Genomic DNA, 21,749 nt, shown 5'->3' on the forward strand with positions numbered 1-21,749 from the left:
GACAGGTTTTGGTGTTCCAATAACAGATACAAGCATTAACTGAAGTACAAGACATGTTCTCGCCCCTTATCATTGTGGTTGAGGACAAGGTGAAACCTCATCTAGCTTCATCGGCTGTGGTGTGTGTGTGTGTGTGTGTGTGTTGCATATTTTCTGTTGCTACATAGCGTATTCCTCACCCTGTGAAACCCTTAGCCAACACTTCAGCTACACACAGGAGACTCATCATTTCCAGAGCTGCTTTTATTTAGGAAGTCTAATAGTTAATGGCCTGACTTCTGTCACTGGTTGATTTATTGCAGCTGTATGCACGTTGCATTTTCGCTTGCATTATGGCTCGATGGATGTTGTGCAAGACTTTCTGATTGTTGTGCATCTAGAGAAGACCACTCTGAAGAGGTCTGATGAAGTGAACACGAGCAGGCTTGGATCAGCTATGAAGATTGGAGTTTATGGTATTCAGCAGGCTTGGATGAACTAATGCAGATTCAGACCAAAGTTGAAGCTTTATTCAGAAAGCTCTGCAGGTTTGGATCAGCTAATATATGCCAAAGTTGTAACTATTTACATTTTAGTCATTTCGCAAATGCAATTATCCAGAGCGATTAGGGTTAATTGCCTTGCTCAAGGGCACATTTTTCACCTAGTCTGCTCAGGGATTTGAACCTGCAACCTTTCGGTTACTAGCTCCACGCTCTTAATAGCTAGGCTACCTGCCACCTTAAAGAAGGCTTGGATCCTAGCTGTTCTCAGTAGAGCAGGCTTGGATCACTTAATATAGTGGTAGCTAGCTAGCTGTTCTCAGTAGAGCAGGCTTGGATCATTTAATATAGTGCTAGCTGTTCTCAGTAGAGCAGGCTTGGATCATTTTACTATAGCGGTAGCTAGATAGCTAGCTGTTCTCAGTAGAGCAGGCTTGGCTCATTTTAATATAGCGATAGCTAGCTGTTCTCTGTAGAGCAGGCTTGGATCATTTAATATAGTGCTAGCTGTTCTCAGTAGAGCAGGCTTGGATCATTTTACTATAGCGGTAGCTAGATGGCTAGCTGTTCTCAGTAGAGCAGGCTTGGCTCATTTTAATATAGCGATAGCTAGCTGTTCTCTGTAGAGCAGGCTTGGATCATTTAATATAGTGCTAGCTGTTCTCAGTAGAGAAGGCTTGGATCATTTTAATATAGCGGTAGCTAGATGGCTAGCTGTTCTCAGTAGAGCAGGCTTGGCTCATTTTAATATAGCGATAGCTAGCTGTTCTCTGTAGAGCAGGCTTGGCTCATTTAATATAGTGGTAGCTAGCTAGCTGTTCTCTGTAGAGCAGGCTTGGCTTATTTAATATAGTGGTAGCTAGCTAGCTGTTCTCAGTAGAGCAGGCTTGGCTCATTTAATATAGTGGTAGCTACCTAGCTGTTCTCAGTAGAGCAGGCTTGGATCATTTAATATAGTGGTAGCTAGCTGTTCTCAGTAAAGCAGGCTTCGAGATTAGCTGGCATAGGCCATGGTCAGTGGAGCCAGCAGGGTAATTGGTAGCAGATTGGGTTGAGGGGCAGCACATGTAGGAGTCTCTTCCTGGGAGGAGGAGAGGATGAAGGGAGTATGGAGGAGTAGTGTGCAGTTGAAATCTGATCCTTCTTTCCAGATGGGTTGAATGGTGATCGTTTACTCCTCTGCCTCCCTCACTGCTCATTGATTCATCTTCTCCTTCTCTTCACTTATATTATTTTGCTCTTCTCTGTTCTGCTGTCTTCTCCCTTATTCTATTCTCACCTCTTCTCGTCTGCTCTCAAGGTTACTCTTTCCATAGTTGAGTTGAGCCCAGTCCAACAACTGTCAACCTCCTTAAAAGTAACCACACCAGTTTCTTAGTGAGAATTTCTTTCTGCTTTCCAGACTGCGGTGTCAGTAGCTTCACCCTAAACCTCTGGTTCTGGAGCCTGGTCGTATCACTGCTAGGCCGTAAGCACATCGTTAACATGCTAGCCACACCATTTGCAACGTCAGTGGAATGGGTTTCACTGGGAAGAGAAGGAAAGCCCTTACTATTAAAGGCTTGCTGCGGTTACCGATCGGCGTGCTGTGGGGTTTTCACCCCATTTACAATCTCCACTCTGACAGGTGGATCGGAGTAAGGTCGTTTCCATAAAGACTGGTGCTTCCTGTTTCCGCCATAGAGTAGAACAGTGGACTTACTGTGGTGAAAGGCAGATCAGAGGAACTGTCAAAAGAGTTCTTGGTTTTTACAGTTTATCTGCCTACACCACAGTGAGGTGGGATGGAGAGGGCACAGGCAGTAGTACCCTTAACCCACATCCTGCCATTCACACTTTCTCTGTCTGTATGACTGTCATAAAAAAACACAAGGGCAAACAAGACAAATGTTTGTCATAGTGTTTACCCAGAACAGTAAGCGGTTTCTGAGTAGCCGTGGTAACCCTGTGGTCATGCACCATAATTACTGTATATCCTGTGAGGTTTGCAATTGGGGACCCATTGTGGTCATATTTAATTCATTCCTACAGTCCTTTGTGGGGTAGACGGTACAAACCCTTGTCTTGGAAGCAACTACTTACAGTTGTATACAAACATACAATAACAAGAAATGCTATACTTGGGTGTGAAAAATGCATGACAATACATGTCAAGGTTATTTTTAGATTGGATTGATACAATTAATTGTTTGTGGTATCCCCTTGAGTTCCTGTCTCATTCTGTGGCTAACCCCGTTTTGTTTCTGTCTGCTGGCCATCCTTTCCCAACGGCTAACAATGGAGGAAGAGGGGCAAGGCGACGTGGCTGAGCAGAGGCACGCCATGCTAGGGGGAGTCCCGCTGGGCCTGGACGGGACGTGGGCAGCAGGGCGGCCCCTGTGTGTCTACTCGCTCTGGGTTCCCATGGGTCGCCTGATAGGGATGTTTACTACATCCAGTGAAGAAATGCAGAGACGGTTGGAGCTAGGGGATAATTGCAAGGGAGAGAGTGAGCAACAGAGAAAGTGAGCACGGGAGAGAGATGGTGAGCGAGAGGGAAACGGGTGATAAAATAAGGGAGAGGGGGAAGGACCGGGAGCGAAGTCCAGAGGCCTGTTGCACACACGGTTGACCTGCTTGGCTGCTAGCCAGACCCCTGCTATGGAATCAGCATGGGAAAGAGGCTGGGACCCAGGACAGGCAGTGGAGGAGGGAAGAGAGAGAGGAAAGAGAGGGAGAGAAAGAGAGAGAGACTTACTGCTGAGCCTAGATAATATTCCATTGTTCATTTGCCAAACCCTCCTTCCCTCCATACAGCCTTCATGTCTCCCCCACCCCCCTCTTCTTTCTCATGAATCTTTGTCAGACTGAAGCAGGTCAAGTCAGCATGTGAGCAGGTGAAATCCCTAGCACATAATTTGAACTGCCACATTGTTTCATATCTGGCCTGGGTCCCTACAACATCCTGCAGCAGGGCTGACAACAAATTGGCTTAGCATTACCTCTGGCATACTCTAGAAGTTCCTTCAGAGTAAAAATAAATTCCTCCATCTCTCTCTCTCTCTCTCCCTCCCTCCAGCTCTCATCATATTGCTCTCCAACAGCGAGGGAAAAGGGAGGGCGAGAGTCTACAAAGTTCGCTGTTCCGCAGAGAGCTTGCTAAATGTGAAGTGGCGCATTAAATTGATTGCAGACGAGGCTTTAGCATTTGTTAAAGCAAACCACACTGTGTGGGGATAGACACAGCTCTATACTTAGCCATACAGGGAGAGCGAGAAATTTAGTCAGAGCGTTCTGCACTTAAATTCTCTGCTGCAGTTTTGAGCAGCTCTCGCCATCTGCTGCTTTGCTACCTTTCTGAAGGACTGTAGTCCTTTCTCCTTGGGCATGAAGTAGTAATTCCAGTTTAACCACTTGTGGTGAATTATCATCCTGGACAATCACTCTTTGGTGTAGTGTCCCTTCTTGCTAGCTGTGATATCTGGGGCCGCCGTGGGCGACTTGTCCTTTTTAGGTATGTGGAAATGACTGAGCGCTCCCCCATTCCGGAGGCTCCCCGAGAAGACGGGTGATGTCATGTCTTTCTGAGATGCAGCTGTGAGGAGCGGCTTGCAGGCCTCCACAGCTCAGAGAGACCTGCAACACTGTTCACAACAGCAAGACTTATCACTGACAGTACTACTGACAACACTACTGACATTCAAGAATTCACATTGACAACAGAACTGACACTGATAATACCAGGTCTAAAGCAGAGGAGGCTGGTGGGAGGAGCTATAGGATGGGCTCGTTGTAATGGCTGGAATGGAATTCATTGAACGGAGGCCAACATGGGGGTTCCATATGTTTGAATTTGATACCGTTCCATTAATTACATTCCAGTCTTTACAATGTGTCTGTCCTCCTATAGCTCCTCCAACCAGCCGCCTCTGGTCTAAACTCTGACCTCAGCACTGACAACACCGACGACTGCACAGGACCTCAGCACTGACAACACCGACGACTACATAAGACCTCAGCACTGACAACACCGACGACTGCACAGGACCTCAGCACTGACAACACCGACGACTACATAAGACCTCAGCACTGACAACACCGACGACTACATAAGACCTCAGCACTGACAACACCGACGACTACATAAGACCTCAGCACTGACAACAAGAATGTCCACACAGGACCTCAGCACTGACAACACAAGACCTCAGCACTGACAACACCAATGATCACACAGGACCTCAGCACTCACACCACCAACGACAACACCGACGACGACACCAATGACCACACAAGGACCTCAGCACTGACAACACCGACGACCACACAGGACCTCAGCACTGACAATACCAATGACCACACAGGACCTCAGCACTGACAACACCAATGATCACACAGGACCTCAGCACTCACACCACCAACGACAACACCGACGACGACACCAATGACCACACAAGGACCTCAGCACTGACAACACCGACGACAACACAGGACCTCAGCACTGACAATACCAATGACCACACAGGACCTCAGCACTGACAACACCGACGACCACACAGGACCTCAGCACTGACAATACCAATGACCACACAGGACCTCAGCACTGACAACACCGACGACCACACAGGACCTCAGCACTGACAATACCAATGACCACACAGGACCTCAGCACTCACACCACCAACGACAACACCGACGACGACACCAATGACCACACAAGGACCTCAGCGCTGACAACACCGACGACCACACAGGACCTCAGCACTGACAATACCAATGACCACACAGGACCTCAGCACTGACAACACCGACGACTACACAGGACCTCAGCACTGACAATACCAATGACCACACAGGACCTCAGCACTGACAACACCGACGACCACACAGGACCTCAGCACTGACAATACCAATGACCACACAGGACCTCAGCACTCACACCACCAACGACAACACCGACGACGACACCAATGACCACACAAGGACCTCAGCACTGACAACACCGACGACCACACAGGACCTCAGCACTGACAATACCAATGACCACACAGGACCTCAGCACAGGACCTCAGCACAGGACCTCAGCACAGGACCTCAGCACAGGACCTCAGCACTGGACCTCAGCACTGGACCTCAGCACCATCACATCAAGTCATAAATGCTGATTCCGCACCAATGAACACACCACTTATACTGGTACTGACAAAATGAGTGACAATGACAAGTCCATGTCTAATTCGCCATGAGGTGCTGTAAGGCTAGGAATGCAGACTCTTATTTAGTCACGGATGCCATGAAAAGCTGGAATCTGAAGTCGACAGTGGATTGTTTGTAGCTGCCCTATTGTTGTGGAATGTCGTGGTGCCTCCTCTGGGCTTGCTAGTCTGTTTCCTTGACCCGGCTGTAGCTAGGTTGCGAATCCTGCTTTGTTAGTGTCCTATGTAAAGCAAACCAGGGTCCTTGGGGCTCTGTCAAAGGCTTCCAGGGCCATCAGTGTGGGGCTGCTATTGTCCACAGAACCCAGCCCCGGCCCGGTATCAGGCTCAGTGGCGTGTTTGTGTGGGTTACAGCAGTTTGTCTACAGGTCTTTGTGGAACAGGGATTTATAGCATCAACGCAGATGGTCATAGTCCCCCAGCTCCTCCTTTAACACATCTTGCTCCTCTTCTGTTCCCTGTCTTTTTGACACGCATGCACCAGTGAATGTATCACACACTCTTACAATGCTCAAACACATTTATTTATTCCACACACACTTGAATACATCTTGCACAAACATGCTAAAAACATGATAACTGTGACCCTACTTCCCTATATTTAAATTCGCATACCATCTTCCCTGTCTTACCGTGACACTGTCCCCTTTGCAGTTTCGTACTTGGCTCACCCCTGTGTTTATGTAACTGTATCTGTGTCCAGACACCCAGTGACCAGCCATCTGTTGATAGGAATCTCCTGCTGTCCTGTTGGGTTTGTTATGCAACTGATGGGCCCTGATGCCCTGCTGCTGACCCTCTGGCTAAAGCTCACTCTCTCTCACACACACACACACGTTATGCTTTGGTCTTCTTGCAGGGCCAGGGGTTTACTGATGTGTTTTGATGACAAGGTCTGGGCATTATCAGCCAGTCCTATCGATCCTCTCTCACACATCAACAGTCCCAGACCCTTCTGAACAATGCTCATTCCCATAGTTCCTCTGCCGCAGAGTGCATCAGCTGTCACCCCAATCAGATGTCAGAGAGCAAAGGTCAGTGGGGTCACATTTCCCTGTGATGTTTTTATTGGCCGGAGCAGATGGCGTCCCTTGGCCACATCATTGTGGAGGTTGTCATCTCTCCCTTCCTGGGTCAGGGTTAACGGCTGCCAGGGACAAAGAGGTGGCTAAGGCCCTATGGCTCTCTCTCGCGCTCTCTCCAATGGAGTTAGTTACCCCAGTAACGGGCTTGGTCCCAATAAAACTCCCTGGCAGCGCTGTCAGATTTACAACTTTACTCGATACGGATTCATTGGCTGTCACATTGAGTGAGGGGGGGGGGGGGTGTGTGTGTATCATATGGAGCTGCCTGCTACTGTAGTGCCAGGCTTTGACTCATTTGGAAAACCTGGAGCCTGTAATGGTCAGTCAGTTACACTCAACAATTAAGTGTTCCTCAGTTTGAGTTGTGGGACTGAGTCCACGGAACACGTTCAACTGTGGAGAACGCAGTGTCGCAGCGAGGCAGTCAGCTTTCCATCACAGAGCTCCTAGAACAGCACTTTGCTTTCCCCCTGGGGCTCCCAAAGATGAATGACAGCTGAAAGCCTCAACCTTTTTCACTGTGTAACGTTATTCTTGTATTACAATTCACAATATCCACTTTCCTTCCCTCTTTTCTCTCTCGTTCCATTTGCTCTCTCCTTTCCTTCCACTCCCTCACTTTTCCCTCGGTGCCGCGCACCCCCGTCTTGCTGACCCAGAAAATAAATTAAATGTAAAGCTACACTTCATCTTTCTGGAGGATGCATACATGTTCCAGCCCTTATCCACTGGATTTCTGTTTTTAAAAAATGGTCCTGCAGACGTGTGAATAGTGCTCAGCTGAAAGTCATTTGAGCCTGCAGGCGAGGGCCTGACGCAAACCCCTCCTCTCCCTCACTGGGGGGGGGGGGGGGGGGGGAATAGCCCAGTACTTCTCCAACAGACGCCAGAAGGGGAGAGCGGGTTGGAGGAGTAGAGAGAGACAGAAATAGAGACGGACAGATAAAATGCACTTGGTTACGGTAAGAGGTTTGTCAGCCAAAAGCATAATTTCTCCAGTGTCAAGTTATACTTAAACACTGAAGTGGAAAAAAACAACCCCTGAGCTGTGCAGTTTCAAAACACTGGACGAACCCACTGGGCCAATTACACAGTTGACTCCGCCAAGGAAGAGTTCAGCTAGTCAACAACTTTTATGTAATTCAGCCAAATTGGGACATTTTCTTCAATGACTTGTTCAGCTACTCAGGGGACCGCAATGTATGGCATATTGCCCGACTGGGCAGGCATTCCCTGCGTCCTGAGGGCTGGGGTGAGGAGTTGCAGCAGGGTTAGCTAATGTGTGCTTATTGGGGGTTGAGGGGGCGTTTGTTGGAGTGGGCAGTGCTCAGGAAATGGTTTAACGGCCCATGGATGCCCTGGAGCCCTCTAGCACATCTGGGTGAGGTCACACGCACATTCCCCCATCTGTTGGTATGGGAACTGCTTTGTCTAGCTGTGTATATGTGTGTGTGTGTGTGTGGGACGTGTGCGTCTGTCCAGCAGTCTGTCCGTCTGTCTGAGTAACTGCTAACAGGCGTTTGCCCAGATGCGTCCCCTGAGCCAAATCATGCCAGGACGCTTGACCAGCGTTTATGGGCCTGGTCGTTGAGTGCTTGTCTAGTCTGTGTCCCAATTGGCACCATATTCCCTATATAGTGCACTACTTTTGACTATGTTTTTAGCGTAATAAAGTACAGAGGAAAATGTCAGCTGGGGAATGGGAGGGGAGCCACGATTGATGGAGGGTAACACGGTAAACAAAATGCTTCAGCACTGCTCTTGAACACGTTCCAGGTCTTCTTGGAGAGGTAGTTAGTCAGTGAAGAGGATCGATTGTGTGATCGGTTGTCAAGTGAAAAACGTTCCTCTCAAGTTGAACTGAATACTGCTTCTTTTGTGTCGGAATGTTGCTGATGTTTTCCTAATAGGCCTTAATTGCATTACGGTAAGCTACATGAATGGAAAATACTGCAAATTCCCCCATGTGCCACATGGACTGTCCTCTTAACTTCTGTGGGTTCAACATCATTTAAAGCATCATTTACAAGTGTATCCTCCAATTACTAATCAAGTAGGGATCTACAGTTTGGGGAGATTCCTCACAACCCGTGAGGTCTGTTCCTCTTTCTGCGGTTTTGATTTACAGGCGTTTCAAGGCTCACAGAACTCAGATGGAGGCTTAAAACCACCAGTATATAGCATACCCATTAGCCTGTCTGACTCTTAGTGTTTACGTATATCTCTGTGTGACAGTCCGACTCCAACCCTTTTGCTGCATGAGGAGAATAAGTCATCCACAAATGATCTCCTCTAACAGACCCATAGCAATCTAATTCTACTACCTGGATACTTCTGTGTCTGACTGTCTTTCTCTGTCATTCCAGGATGCCAGCTGCTAGCACAATGACTGGTGGGACGGCCCTGCTACTCTGTACCAACACTGACAACTGTGTCTACCAATCAGTCAACGGGTATGTATTGCACTACTTCCTGTATACATTTTACAGTCCACTCCATGGAACCCCTTAGAAATAGGCAGAGGGCAACCACAACTGTCCCATGTGGTGCTCCCACAATGGAGGGCCGGCAGGGCAGAGGTTGCCATCTGCCAGCTGGATACTGTTACTGGTCACCCTGTTGTCACTAGTGGTGAGTAAAGCCCTATAGCCCTGTAAGCTCCCCACTGTGTCTGTGGTAACATTTTAACCAACAGATCTTCCCGACATGGCAGTGCATTCATTCTTTTCTTTCCTTGTTTTGAATCCCCACCCCTCTTTGGCATGTAAAAGCTATACATTTCACAACTTGAAGATATACCAACATACCTGGAAAAATCCCATGCAACAGTTCTATTTCCCCCCCTCATTAGACTCCTCTTCAACTCGTTCCCCTTATCTCTTCCCGTCTCCTCATGCTCTGTTAGCTCAGCTGGCCAGAGATGGTTGTTGTAACCCTCTTCCGGCCCCATAAGGCCCCCTCCACCCCCACCATTCTACTCCCTTCGTCTGTGGGTGAGAACAGCCTTCCCATAGTTCCCTGCTTTTAGCCAGGCTCTCTTTATGAAACAGGCCTCTCCCTGCCAAGAAGAAGAACCCTATTGATCCCCTTCTGCCTCCCCTCACTCCCTCTGTCTGTCTGTTCATCCCCCTCCCACTTTGTCTTGGCTTTGCAGTTTGACCTAGCTAGTTTTTCTCCTCTGCTGCTTCATAAAAACTACAGCCTCAACTGAAGGGAGAGGCATTCATTTTTTTGAACTTCTTTTCAAAAGGCACTCGCACATCTGAGGGATCTTTGTTGCAGGTGCCTGGTAACAGTTGATTGAGATGAGATAAAATAAGAAACCCCCACACTGCTCTTGATAGTAATCACTGCTCTTTATTAAGCTTTACGTATCGGCCTCAAGGCCGTCGTCAGAGCTTTTAAAACCAAGATAATTTGCATGTTTTTCCCAATTACTCTTCTATCTTGCTCATTCCAAAATTGTTTAAGGGAGCGAAGGGAAGTTGTACTGGCCGTTTCTTTTAGGTTTCCCTCAAGATTGCTGATTTCTCCCTTTCCTATATACAATAAAGCAATGTCATCGAAAGTTGAGGTTGAGGTTGTGCTTCCTCTGTTTGTTTTAAAACCAAATCATTTGATGAACTGGCCTTGATCCAACATGGAGTCAGTTAGTGGGTCAGCTTTAGTTTAGAAAAGATGCACGTCTGCTCTCTGCCGCCTCTCCCCTGGCTGTGTACACTTTCCTCCCCCCCAGAAATGGTTGTTGCTTGTGAACTTTGACCTCACGTTCAAACAGTCACGACCCACTCATCGTGCAGAAACGCATACTGAAGTACGACAAGGGGTTGTTTTACGAGAATTACTAATTATTTACTCCATAAATTCAAGTGCCAGTTATTTTATATCTGAAGAGCCTAGACAATTTTGGAATTTTAAACATACTTACAGAGATATTATGTGGAAATCCAGAATTGAGCTCGATGATTAGTGCTTTGTCTACACCTGTTTTTGTCTGGAATGGGTTTGGCACTGCCATCTCTAATCTGTGTGTGTGCGCGTGTGTTATTATGCATGTGTGCAGGCTCCAGTGCTGCGGCTTGAAGGTTGGGGAGGCTCCGTCTGCGGTCCCCCTGCGGCCAGACGTGGTGTGTGGGGACAGGGACACCTCCAAGCGGCCCTTCTCCCCCCTGGTCTCCCCTGTGGACGGGCCAGACACCACTGACGCCATCCTGGCTCACAGGAGAGCCACCTCGGACCCCCAGACCACCATGGAGCATGGACTGGTCGGCTGCAGCAAACTCAACAAGACCCCGGCGGGTCTGAAGACCAGCGCCAGCATCCGGGACAAGATCTCGCAATGGGAGGGGAAAAAGGAGACCCGCCCTACCGCCCCAGGGGTTGGAAGTGGTCCATGCCTGCTGACCACAGTGCACAAGGAACCAGAGGCTGTGAGAAAGGAGATCTCGGAGGTCCACAGGCCGGACAGTAAGAGGTTGGTCAGCTGGGAGAGGCAGGACTCTGGGAAGGAGCATGCAGGAAAGCTGGGGGATTTATGGCCAAAGTCACCTGAGGGCCCCACTACCAAGGGGAACCGAGAGGTGATACTGGATAGAGGACCCCTCAGAGGCAGTAGTAAACCCACAGAGACAGGCAAGGAAAATAAGTCAGTTTTGACTCACATTAAGAAACTGGAGCAGGCCATGAAAGAGGATCCCACCAATCCCTCCTTAGTGTTGCCTGGGAACTATTTCTGCCCTCCTTCCGAGGAGCCGGAGGAGGCAGAAAGGAGGGGGAACGAGCCCATATTTGGGACACTGGACGTTATGGGGTTAATGCCTGTGGGGTCATCGCAGCAGCGGAGGTCAGGTGACCCTGAGAATGTGTACACTGAGCCTGGCGCTGCCAGTCCCTCCATCAACCCCTTACCTAAACCCCAGCGCACCTTCCAGCACCACACCCCTCCCAGCACCCCAGCCTCAGGACTAAGCCTGGGCAAGGGGAGACGTGACCTTCCCCCTCTGCCCTCCATCCCCCCGCCTCCCCTACCCACCTGCCCCCCGCCAGAAGTCTGCAGGAGACCCCGGGCAGACCGAACCCGAGACAGCATTAACAGGTAAGAGACGGAGATCAGACGGAGATGAAATGAGACAATATGGGAGGAAATACAGCACCCTCCAATTCAGATACAGATTCATTCATTGCCACACCTAAGATTGGCGGTGTTGTCTTTCGGTACAGCAGTCTTTCCCTGTATATGTTTTACCCTAACCACATACTTCATCCATTAATCCAGTGCAGCGTCTCATTCTGCACATCTGCACTGAATCAGAGGGGGCGATGTCATTCTGCTCATCATAGCATTCTAGAGGGTGAGGTCATTGGTTGGAGCTGTGGAATGTACACATGGAACATGAACCTTGCCAAGAGACTCCTGGCAGGAAACAATAACATGTTGCACTGTGTTTTTGTGGTTGATTGGTCCTTGGAATATCAAGGGCTTATGGTGGAGTCATTTTATAACCCTTACGTGGCATTGATTTTACTTTTCATTTTCACTGAAGTGCGAGGCTATAAAGAGACGACGTTCATCCAAGGCTTCTAAAAGCACAGTATGTGTTTTCAAGTATAGAACTAAAGAAACCCCCTGTCTGGACTCGAGCGTTTGCATGTTTCTATTGTTGATTTCTTTAGTCGACTGCATTCTCGTAAGACCTAGTCTGGCTGTGTAACGTTCCATACCAAATATGGAGGTTTCACACAGCTGAGGTCTGTTTTTCCAAACTCTTTGTGAAGTCGGCCCAAGTTTCAGCCCAGCTAGCACTTAACCCTTTGACACATGCCAACAAACGGGTGTGATCATTCTACAGTGGTCCCTGCAGCGTATGCTCAAACCGGTGTGATTAGAACGTCCAGTTTCGATTGAAGCAGCAGTCAGCGTTTGAGCTGTCCACACACTTTTTTTTTCACAAACATTTGGCACAAACACAGTCCTAACAAAGTTATCCCCTGAATTTGACCAGTTTATTTTTTGGATGCAATGTCCAGACATGCTGTCGATACTTCTGTGAATAACACAATCATCCAAGCCTGAAAATGTAGGCTACATTAGTCCTAGCGCTAACTGAGGAAAGATTGACATCACACAAGCGGTCATATTTATCCAACTCTCTGCTGACAGAAACCACAATATTAATTTAGCTAATAGCAATTACTATTTACAATTCATCACATCACAGGTGAGCTCACCATTGGTCAAAACAATTGAGTAAAACACTTTCTAGAAATCAAAAGTAATACGACGATGGATAGTTTGTGTGCGCCACCATGTTTCTTTTTTCGCATCAACCAAAGAGGAGTTTGGTCTGTTTGTAGACACCCCCCCTTCAACATGCATACTGCATTCATTCACTTCCCTTCATTCACTTCTGGAAGTTCCTCAAAAGATGAGTGAACCATTCCTTCACTTCATTTTATAACATCTTTGATCTGACAGACATTTACGTGACACCCAGAATGTACTGTATAATGTCAACAAACATGGCACCACACATAGCTGGCAAAGAGCTTAGCATTAGCTCATTATAATCAGTACAACTTTCAAAAAAGTATTTTACACACACAGATGTCCATTACAATCTATGCAATCATCGGAATGCATGATTTGTCACCAGTACTTGAAGATATGTGAATAAAACTGTAAATACATTATGCTACACAAAAAAATGACCAGGGGCACAACTTTCACGGCCCCCCCCCCCCCCACATTGTGAAATTGCACTTTTGTCCCCCTCAGTTTTATAATTGGAATGTGATACAAAACGAGGCAACGGTGTGCTTTAGGACCACGTGGACGCCTCCGAGTGGTCGGGTAGGCTGTTTGGTGTGTTTAACTTTAAAAAAAATAATAATAATATCCAGTCAGATAAGAATATACCCCCCCGCTTCTAAAACCAACGTTGAGCCCCTGGAAATGACAACACAATATACAGAAAATAATGCAGTTAGTTTGATTAGACACGTGTGCATTCCTAAATTATTATTTGTAAGGAAAACAACAATGAAGGCAATACGAGCGCCAGCCAGAAAATGTGCCAGGGGGAAAAAGTTTGCTCCTCACTGATGCCGTGCCACAAAAACATTTAGTAATGCATTTGCATGATTAATGCCTAAGCAAATTCATTTCCATGTGTCCTATCTGTGCTTGGAGTTCAAAAGTTAAACTAAGCTAGCAGTGTTACTATGTCACGTCCTGACCAGTAATAGGGGTTATTTTGTTATTGTAGTTTGGTCAGGACGTGGCACAGGGTATTTGTTTTATGTGGTTGTGTGTTTAGTGGTGTGTTTGATTTATTATTCTGTGTTTTGGGCACTGTTCTATGTTAATGTATTTCTATGTTTAGTCTAGTTATTTGTATTTCTATGTTTAGTTAATTGGGGATTGGACTCTCAATTGGAGGCAGGTGTTTTCTAGTTGCCTCTGATTGAGGGTCCTATATATAGGTATGTGTTTGTTTTTGTGTTTTGTGGGAGATTGTGCTTAGTATAGCTTTGTTGCCTTACCGGCCTGTTATTCAGTCGTTGTGTTTGTTTTGGTTCACCTTCTTGTCCGTTTAAATAAAAAGATGAGCGCACATTTCCCCGCTGCGTCTTGGTCCGCTTTAACCTACGACGATCGTGACAGAATCTCCCACCAACCAAGGACCAAGCAGCGGGGTAAGGAGCAAAAAGGGAATTATATGGACTATCTGGGGAATTGGACATCGGAGGAAATTCTGGACGGGGCTGGACCTTGGCATCAGGCTGGGGACTACCGTCGCCCTCCGGAGGAAATGGAGGCAGCCAAGGCGGAGAGGCGTCGGTATGAGACTTTGTACGCGCCGATGGAGAAGCACGAGAGGCACCCCCAATAATTTTTTTGGGGGGGGCACACTGGTAGGTTGGCTAGGCCAGGCAGGGGACCTAAGCCAGCTCCCCGTGCTTTTTATGGGGAACAGGTGGAGAAGAGAACGCCGGAATATGCGGAAGTGCGCACGATCTCGCCCATGCGCACGCACAGTCCGGTGCGAGTGATCCCAGCCCCTCGCAAGTGCCGTGCTAGAGTGGGCATCCAGCCTGGAAGGAGGATGCCTGCGCAGCGCATCTGGTCACCGGTGCGCCTCCTAGGTCCAGGCTACCCTATGCCTGCTCTACGCACGGCAACCATCAGGCCCCTGCACAGCTCAGTTCGCCCTGTACCAGCACTCCGCTCATACAGGGCTACTAGTTCCATCCAGCCAGAGCGGGTTGTGCAGGAGGTGCGATCGAGACCGCCAGTGCGTCTCCACGGCCCGGTATATCCAGTACCAGCACCACGCACCAGGCCTCCAGTGCGTCAGCACAGTCCTATTCAGCCTGTTCCCGCTCCTCGCACTAGCCTTAAAGTGCGTGTCTCCAGTCTGGTAGCTCCACTACCAGCCCCACGCATTAGGCTTCCAGTGTGTCAGCTCAGTCCAGAGTATCCGGCAACAGTGTCCAGTCCAGAGTATCCGGCAACAGTGTCCAGTCCAGAGTATCCGGCAACAGTGTCCAGTCCAGAGCCGAGTGAGACGGCCTGCAGTCTGGAGCCGAGTGAGACGGCCTGAAGTCCGGAGCCGAGTGAGTCGGCCTGCAGTCCGGAGCTTCCAGAGAAGCTCTACAGCCCTGAGCATTCTGCAGGGGTGGACAGGTTGGGTGGGGGAAGTAGACCTGAGCCTGAGCCACCTCCAGTATAGGTGGGTTGGGGAGGGGGGGTGTAGCACAGGAGCCGTCGTTGACGGCAGCCACCCTCCCTTCCCTCCCTTTAGTTAGAGGTTTATTTTATTTTTATTTTTTTTGAGGTGCATTCAGGGTCTGCACCTTTGGGGGGGGTTAATGTCACGTCCTGACCAGTAATAGGGGTTATTTTGTTATTGTAGTTTGGTCAGGACGTGGCAGAGGGTATTTGTTTTGTGGTTCGGGGTGGTTGTGTGTTTAGTGGTGTGTTTGATTTATTATTCTGTGTTTTGGGCACTGTTCTATGTTAATGTATTTCTATGTTTAGTCTAGTTATTTGTATTTCTATGTTTAGTTAATTGGGGATTGGACTCTCAATTGGAGGCAGGTGTTTTCTAGTTGCCTCTGATTGAGGGTCCTATATATAGGTATGTTTTTGTGTTTTGTGGGAGATTGTGCTTGGTATAGCTTTGTTGCCTTACCGGCCTGTTATTCAGTCGTTGTTTGTTTTGGTTCACCTTGTCCGTTTAAATAAAAAGATGAGTGCACATTTCCCCGCTGCGTCTTGGTCCGCTTTAACCTACGACAACCGTGACATACTAAGTCTTATTGAAACATTAAGTGAAAGTTTAAGGAAGTTATTCAAAAACGTAATGTATTTCCTTTAAATTTCTTTCTAAACAATTACAACATTTAGCAGCTATTCTTAGAACGTGTATTTTATTACCTTCAAATATCCTCTAATTTCTGTTCTCAGAACCTTATAACCTCCCAGGAAAACTTTCAGGGAACCATAGTAAAATCTTCTCCGAACCTCCCTGCAACCTAAAAATGTACATTCCCAGAACAAGTGTTCTCAGAACTTAAAAAAAACACTTATGGCTTCGTTCCCAGAACCAATCGGGAACCAAATACATGTTTCCACAACTTCCAAAGAAACAAATGTGCTAGCTGGGAGAGTGTGAGCTAAAAAATAGTGAGCTATATATGGCATAGGGTGAGGCTGTCCAAAATGGTAGTCTTTTGTGGGTTTTACAGAACAATAGTCCTATTGGAAGAGATACTGTCTGTTTCCCACTGGGCCAGACTGTTTGGCAGCAGTGGTGCACACACAGAGATGGGCATTCAGAGCTGGCCAAGAGGATTATCTGTCAGTCTGCCTACACACACACAAGCGCGCGCATGCACACACACACACACACACACACACACACCTTTACCATCTGGAGGGCTATAGAGATAGGTAGTTCTAGACTGAAATGTCTTTCTCTGCTTCCTTTACCCAGGTCCCAGAGGTAGAGAGAGAGACCATATGCAAACAGTTCATCTTGAATCTTCACCACCAGCCAATACTGTCAAGACAGATTATTTGTGTTCCTTACCTTAAATCCACTACTTCCACTACCAATATGTTTCTCCTACCTGGCTGATCCCGTGTGTCTGTCCTACAGGAAGTCCTATGAGTTTGAGGATCTGCTGCAGTCGTCAGAGAGCAGCAGGGTGGACTGGTACGCTCAGTCCCGACTGGGCCTCACACACACTTTATCAGAGGAAAATGTCTACGAGGATATCCTAGGTAACGCACCTTCTTTCTGGCCCTAGGTATATGTTCCTAACATGGGCTTGATGGCTCAGTTGGTTGGAGCTGTGTTGGTTGGTTTGCAACATCAGAATTTCTGCATGGACCATATATACAGAGTATGTTCTTATACCGTACGTTCTTAACACTGGATAGTGGAAGTGTTTAAGGGTTGACTCGTGTCATGGGCCCTTCTGCTCAGGGACAACTCCATGCCACAGAGTTCAGGGGCATGTTCAGTAGGGTACACTGTAGCATAACTCAGTGGAAAACAAAGCTGTTTTCTTATTGGACAAGTTCTGTTTCAATGAATTTAAAAAGCATCTGTTACTTACTTAACAGAACCCATGTGTTACTAAGGTTTTCTTTTGCGCTTTTTGTTAAGAGTCATGCTGCTTCGGTATTGTTATTAGTAACAATGTGGTTCTCTTACCTACGTTTCTACGTTATTTCTACTGTGTTGAACTAACCCCACCTCCAGCCTGTTTAATATCATGTTGGTGTAATGGAGTTTTGTGTGGTCATGGGTTGTGTTCAGTAAGTAACAAATGCTTTTTAAATTCATTGAAACAGAACTTGTCCAATAAGAAAACGGCTTTGTTTTCCACTGAGTTATGCTACAGTGTACCCTACTGAACATGCCCCTGAACTCTGTGGCATGGAGTTTGTGTGTGTGTGGGGGGGGGGCATATTTGGGGCTTAGTCCCCTGGTGCATTTTTGGCAACATTCTCCATGTTTCTATGGTTTTCATCACTCACACTATGAGTATTGGTCGTTACATGTAGGGTATATTCAGGTCCGTGCTTTAGAGCTTAACCATAACAATCAAATGGTGTATTTTATTGCATTTGGGTGCTGCCTATACTTAGCCTGTATTTTCTTAGTGTCTAAGTGGAGTACTTAGAGTGATTTCTCAGACATGGTCTACCGAACCCCCGGCCCCCCATGGGTAAAGTAACTCATGACTCACTGTAGGAGCAGCTTTAAGTGCCTATGGGAGGAAGAGCTGGAGTTGGAGCTACAAAGAGGGAGACAAAGGCAAGACAGCAGACTGTTATAACTGGGTATCAGTGTCTCTCCACCATTAACCCCCCCCCCCCCAACGCTAAACACAACCAACTTGAGCTTGCTCTTTCAAACTAGAAAAATCTCTATCACAGACCGTAATAGGCCTATAATGATATAGAGATGTTTGCCAGTGAAATGTGAAAACCAGTACTCTAGCTGATCCCTTGTTTTTCTGAGGAGAGGAGGGGGAAGAACTGTATGTCCCGGTCTGACGTCCCCCTCCAACAGGTCCATCTGGTAGATGGATTGACGAGGGAGAAGAGACCGGCTCTGGAAAATGGGCCTCACTGTCCCTGCTCCTCGCTCTCTCTTATCTGCGCTCACAGCAATGGTTGGAGTTACTGGTGCAGTAGTGTAAACTGCATCTGTGCTAGAGCGGACAGTTTATCTTGGTGAAATATGAGCTTGGTTGCAAGCAAGCACTGCTGCTGGCAGGTCTGTACACACACACACATCTGGAGCAAAAATATTGGAAACGCAACCAAAACATACCGGCAATGAATTAGAGCACTCATTTGGGTAGATTGCCGTCCAATTAGAAACGTAGGACATTAGAACCGTGGTTCGATAGCATGTTGCTGAGTTTTTATGTGGCGGTCTGTATCCTTTGCAGACCCTCCGTCAAAGGAGAACCCTTACGAAGATATAGAGCTGAAGAGAAGTTGCCCTGGAAACAAGCGCTCTTTACCCATCTCCTCTCCCTCATCCCTTGTCCCCGACACACCGGCCAAGGTACATAATGTAGAATGAATTGTCCCTGATAGTAATGTGCATTGTGCTTCTAGTGAATGTGACCATAGTGATCAACTGCTTGTAGTGATCAGATTGTGAACTAATCAAAAGCAATAGAAGCCCACTACACAATTTCAGGAAGGAAAAAAAAAAACTGCATTGATACACGTCTCGGCCTCCCCCTCTTCCTCCCCTTCCTCTATTCTGTCTCCCTCCAGCTCTCCTCAAAGACAGGTTTCTTCAGGCAGAACTCAGAACGCCGCAGCTTCAAGCTCCTGGACCTGCGTAAGACCAACCGGGACACCGGCATCTCCTCGCCCTCCCGCATCAGTCCCCCCTCCACCCCCAGCAGCCCTGACGACACTCCCAGTCTCTCAGGAGACCCCTACAACCGCAGGCGCAGAAAGATCCCCAAGGTAAATGGGGGGCCTACCAGACTCCTAACCTCCCCCCATCCTCAGTGATTTACAGGCACAGTCTACTGCTTTGGGGTGCCTGGTGCTCTCATGCGTCCCAGTCTAGTGCCAAGGCATGGCCTGCCTCATGCATTTGTCTGGGAATAACTTAGACAGGACAGAGACAGTTAAGAGGATGTACCTAGACAGGACAGTTAAAGATTTATTTTGACAATATGTTTCCATGGAGAGAGAACGTCTCCCAACAAGTGTTGTGTCCAACAACTCTCAGAATAGTACTGTATGGTTGCTGCCGGTCTGGCTGCCAGTCTGTTAATGCCTCTGCCAATAATACTGTCGTAATTGCCTTTTTGGCAAGGTAATGACCAAGGAGCTGGCTAATAAAGCAGAAATAGACTGGCACTCAGGTTAACCTATGTAGTGAGAGGGTGGTTCTGGGAAGTTACGACGGCGGATTCTTGTGTTGTGCTACTTCTCCTCCCTACAGATGGTGCTGAAGATCAACGGCATCTTCGAGTTGAGGAGAGGGAAGAAACGCATGAAGAGGGTGTCTCAGTCTACGGAGTCCAGCTCAGGGAGAGGTGAGGCTGGGGTAGACCTGCCAGGAACACACCGAGGGTGAGGGGCTCAAGCTGCTTAAAGGCTTACCCCTACACTGCTACACCTCTACCCCCTTACGACCCTATCCCGCTATTCCCCTAGCCCCCTACCCCCTTCTCCCTTACCCCCTAGCCGTTAGTTTCACAGCTGCTTTCGCTACACAGTTTGGACAACACTGCCTCATATCTCCATAAAAGCAACAACACTCCTCCATATGTGTCCACTTAGCTTTATGGGCATGTTTACGTTTTTGGGTCAGTTGCGTTTGACCCATTTTTCAGACGAACGTTTTGTTGTTGCTTAATCAAACACAAATGTGGAAAGAGTTTGTTATTGTGAATGAGTACTATGCCATATGTGGAAATGTTCTGCTTCAAATGTTATTTCACATTATTTACAATGTGGTCACATTCACTCGTTATTTTGTTACTTTGTTTCTCTTTGATGCAGTGACCGATGACAACAGTGAGTCCGAGAGTGACACAGAGGAAAAATTGAAAGGTGAGGACATCCTCAAGACTATCTGTGTGAGCGTGTGTGCGTGTACTGAAATGTATAGTGCTCTCTCCTTTCTAGAGGGGGAATGATTCGATGAAATCTGCCATTCCTTTGGATTAAGTGTATTTTAATGATGTGTCAGCTCACAGCCAGCGTCTGTCGTCGGTGCAGTCCATGTTGAGGCAGACGGGGCGGTTCCGGACCCTGGAAAGGGGCCTGATGGACCTACAAGAGAGGAAGCTGTTTGAGTACTTTATAGTGGTGGCACTTCAGAATACCAAGGCTGGAGCTCCTTATCTACCAGAGGTCACTCAGCAGTTCCCCCTCAAGGTAGTCCAAGTTGACAGCTAGTCCTCAACCAACTGGAGTGTTCATGTGTTTATCTTATAAGTGAACAAAAACATTTTTAAAATGAGTGCACCTACTGTGTGCATGTGTGCGCGTGATCAGACATACAGTGCCAGACAAGTTTGGAAACACCTACTCATTCAGGTTTTTCATTATTTGTACTATTTCTACATTGTAGAATAATAGTGAAGACATCAAAACTATGAAATAGCACATATGGAATCATGTATTAACCAAAGTGTTAAATCAAAATATTTTTATATTCTTCAAGGTAGCCACCCTTTACCTTGATGACAGCTTTGCACACTCTTGGCATTCTCTCAACCAGCTTCACCTGGAATGCTTTTCTAACAGTCTTGAAAGAGTTTCCACATATGCCGCTTTTCCTTCACTCTGCGGTCCAACTCATCCCAAACCATCTCAATTGGGTTGAGGTCGGGTGATTGTGGAGTCCAGGTCATCTGATGCAGCACTCCATCACTCTCCTTCTTGGTCAAATAACCCTTACACAGCCTGGAGGTGTGTTGGGTCATTGTCCTGTTGAAAAACAAATTATAGTCCCACTAAGCGCAAACCAGATGGGATGGCGTATCGCTGCAGAATGCTGTGATAGCCATGCTGGTTAAGTGTGCCTTGAATTGTAAATAAATCACTGACAGTATCACCAGCAAAGCCCCATCACACTTCCACCTCCATGCTTCACGGTGGGAACCACACATGCAGAGATCATCCGTTCACCTACTCTGCGTCTCACAAAGACACGGCTGTTGGAACCATAAATCCCACTTTCCACCGGTCTAATGTCCATTGCTTCTTATTGGTGTTCTTTAGTGGTTTCTTTGCAGCAATTTGACCATGAAGGCCTGATTTCATGCTGTCTCCTCTGATGAGATGTGTCTGTTACTTGAACTCTGTAAAGCGTTTATTTGGGCTGCAATTTCTGAGGCTGGTAACTCTAATGAACTTATCCTCTGCAGCAGAGGTAACTCTGAGTCTTCCTTTCCTGTGGCGGTCCTCATGAGACAGTTTCATC

At 47.4% G+C, this 21,749-nt stretch overlaps 1 protein-coding gene across 1 annotated transcript in view; it reads left to right on the forward strand.

Moving 5' to 3' along the window:
- The window catches only part of LOC115196963 (DENN domain-containing protein 2A-like), a 47,669-nt gene that overhangs the window by 13,499 nt on the left and 12,421 nt on the right, over positions 1 to 21,749 (forward strand). The window contains exons 2-9 of the mRNA XM_029758045.1: positions 9,129 to 9,215; positions 10,826 to 11,857; positions 16,926 to 17,050; positions 18,736 to 18,854; positions 19,073 to 19,270; positions 19,758 to 19,851; positions 20,321 to 20,371; positions 20,511 to 20,698. Coding sequence (XP_029613905.1) covers positions 9,130 to 9,215; positions 10,826 to 11,857; positions 16,926 to 17,050; positions 18,736 to 18,854; positions 19,073 to 19,270; positions 19,758 to 19,851; positions 20,321 to 20,371; positions 20,511 to 20,698 — 1,893 coding nt within the window. The 5' untranslated portion in view covers position 9,129. The remainder of the gene's footprint in view (positions 1 to 9,128; positions 9,216 to 10,825; positions 11,858 to 16,925; positions 17,051 to 18,735; positions 18,855 to 19,072; positions 19,271 to 19,757; positions 19,852 to 20,320; positions 20,372 to 20,510; positions 20,699 to 21,749) is intronic.

Source organism: Salmo trutta, chromosome 7 (assembly GCF_901001165.1).
Source record: "Salmo trutta chromosome 7, fSalTru1.1, whole genome shotgun sequence".
In the NCBI taxonomy this organism is placed as follows: domain Eukaryota; kingdom Metazoa; phylum Chordata; class Actinopteri; order Salmoniformes; family Salmonidae; genus Salmo; species Salmo trutta.